This window comes from Zootoca vivipara, chromosome 14 (genome assembly GCF_965207765.1).
Source record: "Zootoca vivipara chromosome 14, rZooViv2.hap1.1, whole genome shotgun sequence".
NCBI classification, from domain to species: domain Eukaryota; kingdom Metazoa; phylum Chordata; class Lepidosauria; order Squamata; family Lacertidae; genus Zootoca; species Zootoca vivipara.
Window position 1 is genome coordinate 11,958,960 of NC_142597.1, and position 13,494 is coordinate 11,972,453.

The 13,494-nt window shown below is 45.6% G+C and overlaps 1 protein-coding gene across 6 annotated transcripts in view; it reads right to left on the minus strand.

Annotated features, from left to right (window-relative positions):
- Positions 1–13,494, minus strand: part of PKNOX2 (PBX/knotted 1 homeobox 2) — a 411,946-nt gene that overhangs the window by 29,731 nt on the left and 368,721 nt on the right. For all 6 annotated transcript variants that reach the window (XM_088658020.1, XM_088658019.1, XM_088658018.1 and 3 more), the window contains one exon: positions 3,427–3,556. In XM_088658020.1, the coding sequence (XP_088514146.1) occupies positions 3,427–3,556 (130 nt within the window). The remainder of the gene's footprint in view (positions 1–3,426; positions 3,557–13,494) is intronic.

Sequence of the window (13,494 nt, forward strand, 5' to 3'; positions counted from 1 at the left end):
TTTCTGGTCTTCTTTGGAACTAAGAAACTTTATTTTGTCTGATTTACTTCGGTTCTTTCTTAGAAAAAAAAATTTTTTTTAAAAGACAGTTTAAGGATGAAGACAGGCATAAAGGCTTAAAGGTAGGTATGGGAAACCAGAGACCCTCCATATGGTATTGATCTGCAGCTTGCATCATGATCAATGGTTAGGGATGATGTGTATTGTAGTCAAACAACAACTGGAGGGCCACAGGTTCCCTGGCCCAGGTGAAGATGAAGGGAGATGTATCATTCTAAGGCTGCAGTCCTATGGACACACACACTTACTGAGCTCTGCTGAACTCAATGGAAATAACTTCTCAAGAGACATGCGTAGAGATTGCACTGCTAGTGTGGTGAAAGTAATATGAACACATATCCTCGGCCTCGGTCCTGTATACCTGAAGGAGCGTCTCCACTCCCACCGTTCAGCCCGGACACTGAGATCCAGCACCGAGGGCCTTCTGGCGGTTCCCTCACTGCGAGAAGCAAAGCTACAGGGAACCAGGCAGAGGGCCTTCTCGGTAGTGGCGCCCGCCCTGTGGAATGCCCTCGCATCGGAGGTCAAGGAGATAAACAACTACCTGACATTTAGAAAAACCTAAAGGCAGCCCTGTTTAGGGAAGTTTTTAATCTGTGATATTTTAATGTATTTCGGTATTTGTTGGAAGCCGCCCAGAGTGGCGGGGGAAACCCAGCCAGATGGGCGGGATATAAATAAATAAATAATATCCACCACACTCTAAGCCAGTGTGGTGTAGTGGTAAGCTTGTTGGACTAGGGCCTGGGAGATAGATCAGGGTTCAAATCCCCACTTAGCCATGAAACTCATTGGGTGACCTTAGGTCAGTCGTCATCTCTTAGCCTAACCTACCTCACATAATATACAAATACATATTAATCAATACCTGTAATAATAATAAAAAATTCAGGGAGGTGAATGTGTATTAAATAATTTCCAGGACATTTAAACCGATTCAATTTGGCATCATTTTGATAGGAAAGGAGAAGAAAGCGGCAACACTTTTATAGACGGGGAAGGGGGACTCTGCAAACCGCCAGAGTCCATGCTCTGGTACAAAGGAACAAAGGGAGCTGTCATGTCGAGTGAGACCATCCGTGCATCTTGCTCAATATCGTCTATCTTGACTGAAAGTAGCTCTCCAGGATTTCAGGCAGGGGTCTCAACCAGCCCTACCTGGAGATGCCAGGGATTGAACCGCAGAGCTTCTGCATGCAAAGGAGATGCTCTGCCGCCAAACTAGGTGGGATGGGATGAGATGGACTGGGAAGAATAATCTGCTGCAGATATAGGAATGCTGTGACATTTCAGCAGGAAGAGAGTGTGTGTGTGTAAACCTGACTTGGTCTCAGTTACAATGCAAAAGGCCTGATCCTGATCCACCATTTTCGTGCCGGGAAGGAATATAGCAAGAATCGAAAGTGAGGCCCCTGTGTCACTTTCCCGACGAGAGAATGCTTCTTGAATAACAATTGCTCACGAGCTCCTAGCCCTATTCAGATGGCAATTCAGGTAAAGTCAATGTGTGGACAAGGGAGGGGGAAGCACAAACAGAGCCTGCACGGGGTCTATCCATGTGCAAACTGGATTGTCTCTGCAATCTGTACTCTCTCTTATTGCAGGGAAATAGCACACGGAGGGGCCAGTGGGAACGATCCCATCCCACACATTGACTTGATTTGAATCAGAGTCATTTCCAGGCCCTGGAATGCTGCCTGGTACCTCTCAGGCCATAGGGGCAGGGTGACACTTCTTACCTGGATTCCAAATTCTGGCGTCGCTGTGGGTTACCGAGAGGGAGAGAGGCAAGGTGGCAGGGAGGCTGGTGTGGTATGGGCGCAGTGGCAGAGCCAAACCACCACTCCTGCCACTGCTCCGACCTCCTAAACCTGGCACCCCCAAACTGCGGCCCTCCAGATGTTTTGGCTTACAACTCCCATGATCCCTAGCTAACAGGACCAGTGGTCAGGGGTTGATGGGAATTGTAGTCCAAAACACCTGGAGGGCCGAAGTTTGGGGATGCCTGTCCTAAACCCTCCCTCCCTTGGTAACTGGCAATGACTCTGGGACTGGGAAGCCAGGTAAGCCATGCTGCCGCACCACGAGGACTATGGGGCGCAGCAGCAATTCCTGGGAAGCCACAACTTTAAACTTCCCACAGTCCCACAAAGTACCTTAGTCTTGCTTTAAGGTGCTGCGGGAAAAAATAAATAAATAGTGGGGTGGGAGGAGAGGGGGAAGAGCAGGCACGGCTCCACAAGGATGCCAGCCGCCGACAGTGGGCAGGGTCTGATTGGCCACCGGAAGACAGGTACAGTCTACCTGTTTGCTCACTTCACTCATCAGAACTGATATGGAATTCAGGGGGTTCATGGAGGCATGGTTCTGACAGACGTGCTGGCATCCTCAAGAAATGGTGGAAGGAGACCAGGCGAGATGATTTTCTGGTAGTCTTTACTAGGACCGTTGGTCCATCTAGCTCAATACTGTCTACACTGACTGGCAGTAGGTCTCTAGTGTTTGGGGCAGGGACTATCTCTCAGCCCTGTGTGGAAAAGCCAGGCATTGAACTTGGGACCTTCTGCATGCAAAGCAGGTGCTCTACCACTGAGCTGTGGCCCTCCACAGTCCCACAAAGTACCTTAGTCTTGCTTTAGGGTGCGGTGGAAATCAGACAGAAAGTAGTAGTAGTAGTAGTAGTAGTAGTAATAATAATAATAATAATAATAATAATAATATTTATACACTACCCATCTGTCTGGGTTTCCCCAGCCACTCTGGACAGCTCCCAACAGAATATTAAAAACACGACAAAACATCAAACATTAAAAAACTTCCCTAAACAGGACTGCCTTCAGATGTCTTCTAAAAGTCAGATAGTTGTTTATTTCCTCGACATCTGAAGAGAGGGTGTTCCACAGGGAGGGCGCCACTACCAAGAAGGCCCTCTGCCTGGTTCCCTGTAACCTCACTTCTCACAGGGAGTGAACCACCAGAACGCCCTTGGAGCTGGACCTCAGTGTCTGGGCTGAACAATGGGGGTGGAGACGCTCCTTCAGGTAAATGGGCCGAGGCCGTTTAGGGCTTCAAAACCCCTTGAAATATTACAAAAAAGCCCAACAATGCACATGTCGAGTGATCTGTATGTTAAAAGTTCTGTATTTATGTGGGAGAGATATCAGAGTGGGTCTGTGGGAGAATGGTGGTAGCTTTTAAGAGGGAAACGCAGAGTGCCATGAGTTTTGTTTTTTTACAAAGCCAGTTTCCCCAGGTTTTCCTCACAATTATGCACAATTCAAAGCTAACTATCTGAGGGAGTTTAAAAATACCAAGCATGCAAAAGACGCGACTAACATGGTCAGACGTACGCTCCACGCCTCCCACCTGACACAACTTGTGAGTTGACTGTTGCCATGGAGATGTTCCCCTGCTGCAGTGCTGAGGCAGGGACCACGATTCCTTGGGGGTTGCCGGATACTGCAGTCATTGAGTTAGGAGAATTCTGCAGCATATCCTAGAGACAGACAGAGAGATCGAAAGAGAGGAACTTAAAACACACGGTGCCCATCGCAGGCCTCTGCTGCACTTCAACTCTGAAGACATCATAGAACTCTGTGGATGAGAATGAAGAAGACGTCCGTTCCACAAACAGCTGCATTATAGATGTCATATATAATCTGGGTGCAGCCTGGTTGGCGTTGACTGTGACAGCGTCTTCTTAGTGGTGACTCCCCATTTGTAGAATGCTCTCCCTGTTAGGTGTATTTATCTACCTTTTTTTCTTTTTTTTAACATTCAGGTTTCCCCCTCCCTCAAAACAACACACATTCCTGTTCACCTAGGCATTTGATGGCTGAAATACACTCTTTCTGGCAACCTTGAAATCATTAGTTGTGAGGGTATATAATTTAAGTTTAAACGTTTTGAAATGTTATTAGTGTTTTTAGATGTTCTTTAATGATTTAAATACGTTTTTCATTTCATTTTAAACTGTATTGTTTTGTTATTGTGTTGTTTGCCACTGTGCTACTTGGGGAGAAAAAGCAAGATATAAATGTAATAAATAACTTTTATTTATTTACTTATCTTTGTTTGCCACTAACTACCCCCCCAAAAAGTCTCAAAGTGACTTACAATTTTTTAAAAGTACAAATATCAAATTAAAATACATCAAAAGATAAAAAAAACTAAAAGTGCTCATCCTGCCATAACATACAACGGACACATTCAACTAAAAAGTGAACACCAATTGTGAGCAAAATGCGTGGGTAAATAAAAATGTTTTCACCTGGCACCCAAACATTGACACTGCCAGGCACATGTCTCTGGGGAAAGCATTCCACAAGCAAGGAGCCACCACTAAGGAGCCCCAGCCATGCATTGACACCCTCCACAACCACCTGGAGGTGACACACAAATAAGAGCCTTAGATGATGAATACAGGGTCCAGGTAGGTTCATGTAGGGACAGTCAAAAACATCTGGAGAGCACCAGGTTGGAGAAGGACTGCAGGAAGGTCTGTAATGGTCCCAGAAATCTGTAGAAATGTCCCTTGTTGATGGGGGCACAGTGATGGTTTGCATTCACATAACTCTGAGGCAGAACAAATGCTTTGCTTGCATAAGGTCCCAGGTTCAACCCTCATCATCTCCAGTTAAAAAAAAGCATTTCAGAACATAGGACTGGGAAAGACCTCTGGAGAGCCACTGCCAGTCAGAGTAGGCAATACTGGTGGGCCAAACTGACCAATGTTCTGACTCAGTATAAAGGCACCTGTACCCTCCTGTGATTCTGCAGTGTCAAGCAATCTCCCCAGACACTTGCTATTGTAGCAAAGATGGGCTGCTTCCAAATGACTTCTCCCCAGAGAAGACCCATTGAAATTAACAGACTCAAGTTAACCAGGTCTATTAATCCCAAAGGATCTACTCTGAGTATGATGAGCGTTGGATACAACCCAATGGGCTTCATGCAATTAAAAAATAAACAGACACAAATTCACAGGAAATGGGACAGGATGGATTTATGGTTAAATGTATACAGAACTCACACAGAGCAGAGATAATCCATGTCATTTTGAAGGCCATATGTTCATTCCATTGAAATGAAAGGGAGAAGTGGCGTTGCTCCTTTTCTACACATTCCATTGGGGATAGAATCATAGAATCATAGAATCATAGAGTTGGAAGAGACCACAAGGGCCATCCAGTCCAACCCCCTGCCAAGCAGGAAACACCATCAAAGCATTCCTGACAGATGGCTGTCAAGCCTCTGCTTAAAGACCTCCAAAGAAGGAGACTCCACCACACTCCTTGGCAGCAAATTCCACTGCCGAACAGCTCTTACTGTCAGGAAGTTCTTCCTAATGTTTAGGTGGAATTTTCTTTCTTGTAGTTTGAATCCATTGCTCCGTGTCTGCTTCTCTGGAGCAACAGAAAACAACCGTTCTCCCTCCTCTATATGACATCCTTTTATATATTTGAACATGGTTATCATATCACCCCTTAACCTTCTCTTCTCCAGGCTAAACATACCCAGCTCCCTAAGCCGTTCCTCATAAGGCATCGTTTCCAGGCCTTTGACCATTTTGGTTGCCCTCTTCTGGACACGTTCCAGCTTATCAGTATCCTTCTTGAACTGTGGTGCCCAGAACTGGACACAATACTCCAGGTGAGGTCTGACCAGAGCAGAATACAGTGGTACTATTACTTCCCTTGATCTAGATGCTATACTCCTATTCATGCAGCCCAGAATTGCATTGGCTTTTTCAGCTGCTGCATCACACTGCTGACTCATGCCAAGTTTGTGGTCAACCAAAACTCCTAGATCCTTTTCACATGTACTGCTCTCAAGCCAGGTGTCTCCCATCCTGTATTTGTGCCTTTCATTTTTTTTTGCCCAAGTGTAGTACTTTACATTTCTCCTTGTTAAAATTCATCTTGTTTGCTTTGGCCCAGTTGTCTAATCTGTTAAGGTCATTCTGAAGTGTGATCCTGTCCTCTGGGGTGTTAGCCACCCCTCCCAATTTGGTGTCATCTGCAAACTTGCTCAGGATTCCCTCAAGCCCATCATCCAAGTCATTGATAAAGATGTTGAACAAGACTGGGCCCAAGACAGAACCCTGTGGCACCCCACTAGTCACTACTCTCCAGGATGAGGAGGAGCCATTGATGAGCACCCTTTGGGTTCGGTCAGTAAGCCAGCTACAAATCCACTGAATGGTAGCATTGTCTAGCCCACATTTTACCAGCTTCTTTACAAGAATATCATGGGGCACCTTGTCAAAGGCCTTGCTGAAATCAAGATAGGCTACATCCACAGCGTTCCCTTCATCTACCAGGCTTGTAATTCTGTCAAAAAATGAGATCAGATTAGTCTGACATGACTTATTTTTCAGGAACCCATGCTGACTTTTAGTGATCACAGAGTTTCTTTCTAGGTGCTCACAGACTGTTTGCTTAATGATCTGCTCTAGAATCTTTCCTGGTATTGATGTCAGGCTGACTGGGCGGTAATTGTTTGGGTCCTCTCTTTTCCCCTTTTTGAAAATAGGGACAACATTTGCCCTCCTCCAGTCTGCTGGAACTTCGCCTGTTCTCCAGGAATTTTCAAAGATTATTGCCAGTGGTTCTGAAATCACCTCTGCCAGTTCTTTTAATACTCTTGGATGTAGTTCATCTGGCCCTGGAGACTTGAATACATCTAAACTAGCCAAGTATTCTTGTACTACCTCCTTACTTATTCTGGGCTGTGTTTCCCCTGCTGAATCATCTGCTCCATATTCTTCAGGTCGGGCGTTTTTTTCTTTCTTGGAGAAGACTGAGGCAAAGAAGGCATTGAGGAGTTCTGCCCTTTCTCTGTCCCCTGTTTGCATTTCACCATCTTCTCCTCTGAGTGACCCCACTGTTTCCTTGTTTTTCCTTTTGCTACGGACATACCCATAAAAGCCCTTTTTGTTGCTTTTAACCTCTCTGGCGAGCCTGAGTTCATTCTGTGCTTTAGCTTTTCTGACTTTGTCTCTACACGTGCTGGCTATATGTTTGAATTCCTCTCTGGAGATTTCCCCCCTTTTCCATTTTTTGTACATATCCCTTTTAAATCTTAACTCAGTCAAAAGTTCTTTAGATAGCCAGCCTGGCTTCTTTAGGCACCTTCCATGTTTCCGTCTCATTGGTATTGCCTGAAGTTGTGCTTTTAATATCTCCCTTTTAACAAACTCCCAACCTTCATGAACTCCCTTCCCTTTTAGTATTACTGTCCATGGGATTTCACCCAGCGTTTCCCTAAGTTTTCTGAAGTCGGCTTTCTTAAAGTCTAGAATTTGGACCTTAGTATGCTTGGTTGCTCCTTTCCGCTGGATAATAAACTCCAGAAGAGCATGGTCACTCCCACCTAATGATCCTGCCACTTCTACCCCACTAACCAAGTCATCACTATTGGTTAGGACCAGATCTAAAATGGCTGATCCTCTTGTTGCTTCTCCCACTTTCTGGACAATGAAGTTGTCTGCAAGGCCAGTGAGGAATCTGTTCGACCTTATGCTCTTGGCTGAGTTTGACATCCAACAAATATCAGGATAGTTGAAATCCCCCATTACTACTATCTCACTTCCTTTGGAATGCTTGGCCATCTGTTCCAGGAAGGCATCATCTGTGTCCTCAGTTTGGCTTGGGGATCTATAGTAAACTCCCACAATGAGATCACTGTTGTTTTTCTCTCCCTTAATTTTGACCCAGATACTCTCAATTTGGCTTTGAAGTTTTAAATCCTGGATCTCTTCACAGGTATACATATCCCTAACATATAAAGCTACTCCTCCTCCTTTCCTGTTTGGTCTATTTCTCTTAAATAGATTGTATCCCTCTATTATTACATTCCAGTCATGAGACTCATCCCACCAGGTTTCAGTGATGCCTATTATGTCATATTTAGTTTGCTGTACCAAGAGCTCAAGTTCATCTTGTTTATTTCCCATGCGTTGATCATTCCCCCATGTCTCTTATTTCCCATGCTCTGTGCATTAGTATACAGACATTGAAGACCGTTGATCATTCCCCCGTGTCTCTTATTTAAGGATATTTTCGTCCCACCATATTTTCACAAGAGATGTTTCCGTGGATTTTGCAAGTGAAGACCCCCAACCCTCCCTCCCAAAATAAAGACACAATAGACACAGAATTTAGTTTTAAGGTTTTTGGCATTAATTTAGGCCACAATTTTATTGATTACCGCATGTGAGTGGTTGCTTAGGCGTTGGTTCCAGACTACCTGACCCTGCACGGTGGCAGGAACAGGACTGGCACTGGGCACCAACCATATGTCAGTAAGGGAAAGCATTCTGGGGGAGCGAGAAGCAGCTTCAATCTCACAGCTCACCCCACATGCTCCCAGGGGCTCTGGCGTGGCCCTATCCCCTTGACAGGGTTCGGACAAAAGCAAGGTGAGCCCTTGGATTCCTTTAATATACAGCCAACTGTGTCCCCTCCCCAAAACATTGAACCAAACGCCTAACTGCCAGCCTTACAAAGTTGTCACAATTTGCTACACGGTAGGCAAAACCCAAGCGGCACCAGCCAATCAGCCAAATGGCAAAATTCCTACCAGGCCCCTGCTCCAAAAACAGATGACCCTTAGACAGGCATGGCAAGGTCAGAAGAACAAACCTAACTAAAGGGAGGGGAGGGCAGGTGATGCGCTGCATGTCGAAAAAACGTGAAACTCTCCAGCGACGTGCAGCAACTTATATAGCCTCCCACCGGCAGCCAATAGCCATCCCAATTAGCCAAATCTCTGCCCTAGCAACTGGGGGCAACCAATGGGGTGTTGCAGCCATCCAAACGGTCCCACCCCACCACAGGGAGGCAGTTTACGGTGATCTCACTGCAACATGTGCCCTCCATGATTTGCCCCATCTTGGGTCATAACTCTCTCCTTTCCCCCTTTGCTGCCCCCTTTTACTTCACCCCGAATTTCTTCCTTGGGTGATCATCTCCGTTTGCCTCATGCTTGCACAAAGTTGCCTTATTTCCATTTCTATCTGTCTGAATCAAGCTGCTTCAGCAGCAAACTCATGGAAAATAAAAACCTACTGAATGAATGTGTTGCAACACATTTGTCCTTCCATTTACTGAAACAACAAATCTGTTGTGTTTGGCGGGCCAAGTATCTCTTGTAGTTTTAAGAGTTTAGTTAAAGACAAGGTCAAATGATAATCACGAATCCAGATGCTACATTTACTATTTTGAGAGAGGAGTTAAGAAAGAGAGTAGAGAAATGTGCATCGAAAAGGAATCTACAGTATAGGAGGCAGTTTCAGTTTAATTCCTTGAACCTAACTCTTTTTCACGCCATTAGGGGTTCCTAATTTGTGGGGAGTAAAGATTCTAATCTGAATTAGCAACCCTGAGTTGCTGAACTATGAAAAATGATAGCTATTCCAGATTAATTAATAAGGGATAAAATATTACTGCCTTATCTACATTCCCCTAAATAGTACTTGTCCTCCATTAGGTCTTGCTGACTCCCACTCTAGTTTTAAGCTGATGCAAGTCTCCAAGGTCAGGCTTGGAAACTTAAACGGAGGGCTTGCGTTTTATTTTATCACTTTCTTCCTCCAAGGAGCTCTTCCTCTTCCACAATTTATCCTCACAACAATCCTGTGAGGGAGCTTAGGCTGACAGACGGCGATTGACCCAAAGTCATTCAGTGAACTTCACGTCTTAGCAGGGATTTGAATCTGGATTTTTCTGGATTCGTAGCCCAACATACTGTACGGTACTGACTCTCAAATTCTGCATCGAGGCAACCCAAATTCTGTAATGTACATAACTTATGTAAATGAGAGTCACTTGAATATATCTACATGGTGTACTTTGTTCTGCTTTTGCGAGCAATAGAAAGGAGCCGTGAAGAATACTCACATTTTGCTCCTAATGGTCAGAAGACCCATTTTGGCTTTTGAAATTTAATCAGGTATTGCCTATATGTCTGCAGTTTTAAGGTCTATGACTCTCCTCCTTCCTTCCTTCCTTCCTTCCTTCCTTCCTTCCTTCCTTCCTTCCTTCCTTCCTTCCTTCCTTCCTTCCTTCCTTCCTTCTTTCTTTCTTTCTTTCTTTCTTTCTTTCTTTCTTTCAACAACACTGATATTTTCCTGAGGCTGAACAATGTGCAACAGTACCAATTTCTGTGCTTGCAGACTGGGGTTTATAGCACCTGCTGACTAAGCCATATGAATTTCCTTGCTAAGATCTTCAGCTGAAGCCCTGCTCTGGGTGCCATTGCCTTCAGAATTGAGATGCAGGGAGGCCGGTGGCTCCTGGGAACAGGCCCTTGTCTGTGGTGGCACCCAGAGTTTAGATCATGTATGTTTGGCTCCTACAGTGTTACCGTCAATGCACTGATTAAAGTCTTCCCCCCTTACTTGCCCAAGCTTCTGGGAGTGTTTTCTATGCTTAACGTACCAGTTGTGGCTTATTTTGCAATGGATCCCATTTGTTTTTATTGCAAGTTTAATAGTTTTGTGGGGAAAAAATCAACATTAAAACCATCTAATCCCTCCCACTCTTCTTCCTGACTCAGTCACTATTCTCCCTTTCCTGTCCTTGCTCTTGCCCCCTGCTTATCACAGTATTTTATACAGACCAACAAAAATAACAGAGGTACGGCATCTGGGCCAAAGTCTAGGGCTCTGCACCTCAGTGTCAAATCAGGGGGTAACATATGACACAGGCAATATCAAACAGGTCCAACATCAAAAATCAAGGTTGACAGGTGAAAGCTGGGTGACCCATTGAGGCAGGCCCGTCTTAACCACATCGAGCGCCGTGGCGCAAAGGTCCCTCCTCCGCCGCCCCCCCAGTTCACCGCGGACGCAGAGGAGGGACATGGCATGGGCGGGCTGGGCGCTGAGGGTGGGCCAGGCTCAGGGGCACCGCAGTGGGTGGGCCGGGCTGCCTGGTTGTCCTCCGGGGCACCGCCTCCGCCTCCTCCTGCACAGATGCCTCTGCTGGGGGGGGGGCGGTGCCGCGCAGCGCCCGGCCTCTTGTCCTCCTCATGCCCCCAACCCGACCTGCCAGGCTGAGGCCGGGACTCGAACCTGTGGCGGGTGGGCGGGAGGGAGGCGAGTGGGAGGGCGGCCGGGTTGTCTGGCGGGTGCAGCGTGGCTGCCACGGGCGCAGCGTGGTGCCCCCTGGCGGCCTGGCACATTGTGCCACCCAGCCTTGACTTACAGCTGGCCCTGCATCGAGGTGGATGACTCTGTCAATTTCATTTTCTCTTTCATTCCTCATTTTCCCAGGCTTAAACCCAAGTCTCTACATTTCAGCAATTTCAGCAATTTGATTTTCTTTTTTAATCCTCATGAAAATTTGACAGCATGTTACTGTGAATTTCTCCCAATAATCACATTTTTAATGCAGTTTTGAGCAATGTATACATTTCTGCAAGCAATTTTCCAAATAGAAAGCATTTTTGTATGTTATTTTCATGAAGAGATCCATTTTAAAAATTGTCTACAATGAAATACACTTTCCCACAAGTAAATGTGTTTGCTATCAGGGCAGCAGAAGCAAACACCATTTTATTCCGGTAGTCATAATGCTTTAAGTGAGTTTTTAAAACATGAAAATGCTCATGCTCCGATAGGCTAATAACCAAAGTACAGCCAAGTGTCTCATGTTACCTTCAAGCAACAGAACCTCCCTCTCACCCCATGAATTTGTTTTGGGGGTTCCCCCAATCCCCTGGATAAGATTTTGGAGGGCTCAGGGCGCATGCGGGAGAGGGGGGAAGTTCTATTTTGTAAACATAAATTCTTGTGTGTGACGGGCAGGAGGGGAGATCCGCTGTGCAAGTGGAAACTCTTGCACAAACGGTAGCCACTAAACTTGATGGCTCTAAAGAGGATTAGACAAATTCATGGAGGGAATCATCGGCCATCCTTCACCTTCACAAATGAATGTAGCATTGCTTCTGAAAACCAGTTGCTGGCAGCCATAGGAGGGGAGAGGGCTCTTGTGAGTTTCGCATGGGCATCTGGTTGGCCACTGTGAGAGCAGGATGCTGGACCAACTGGGCCATTGGCCTGATCCAGCAGACTCTTAGGTTTATATAATGGGTGGAGAACTTTTTTGTTGTGGCTTTGTGGCTCTAATGCAGGGGTCAGCCAACTTTTTCAGCAGGGGACTGGTCCACTGTCCCTCAGACCTTGGGGGGGGGGATGGACTGTATTTTTGGGGGAAAATAAATGAACAAATTCCTATGCCCCACAAATAACCCAGAGATGCATTTTAAATAAAAGGACACATTCTACTCATGTAAAAACACGCTGATTCCTGGACCGTCCTGATGTAGTACACAAGTCTGTCTAAAGCCACCCCTCTTCCTCGTAAGCTCAGGGTCTGAAATTACTTTGATGCACAAAGGAAGGATGTGAAAGAAAGAAAGAAAGAAAGAAAGAAAGAAAGAAAGAAAGAAAGAAAGACAAGAGAAGGAAGAGGCAAAAAAGGGTCCACTGCATGACATGATATTGGCTTTTGGCTTTCATTCAAAGCTGCCTCAGAAACTTATGTTGGTTGGAAAGTCAGGATATAAATGCTTGAAAGAGAGAGAGAGAGAGAGAAAAGAAAGTTTGCCCTCCAGGAAATCAAAGCCATTACACGTTTACTGAAAGGGCGACTTTTGTGGCACATTGCTGCTTAAAAAGAAGCACCCTTCTTATGCCTCTGACTTTCACTGTGTCCCCACAATATGGCACTCGTGACTCAGCTTTGAGGTTTGTTTAGTCCATTGTGCAAGCCATCTGCTCCTTTTGGCTGCCACCGGCCTTGCCGGCGAGATGTGTCTCTTGCCGAGGCGAGCTAAATATACAGCGAGAAATTCTCCTCCGTGAGCTGGCGGCACTATCGGTATACAGCTTGCAGCGTTGGGAAAGCCCCAAAGCAAATGATGCAGAATAGAATTATTCAATTATTAAAGAAGACATTCTTGTCATTGTTTGGGATAAGAGGTCACCATTCAATTAACACTTTTTTTGTCGCTGATTAAATATTTGCCTTATCTGAGTAAACCCATACGGCGTGGCATTACTTTCTCAACTTCGTTGCTTGGCACACAAGTAAACAAGCATCAAGCGCCCAGGAAAAAAAACACACCCAGGAAAGTCTGAGCAAACAACCCAGCACAAACACATTGGGGGCAGATTTTTAATTTATTTTTCCCCTCTGTATTTTCATGCATTTTTCTTTTTTTTTACAGTGCTGAGATCCCGAGAAAGACTTTTATTTTCAGCTTGGCTCACTATTCCGGACCCCCAGGAATGTTTTGCTGGTTCATCTCAGGGCCACTTGGCCCAATGTACACCCTGCAGTTGAAAATAGGGACCTGCTTGGAATTGTGACTCTCTATTTAGTGCTGTTCTCAGAGCGCTGCTGGTTTTTCTAGTGCACCAACGGG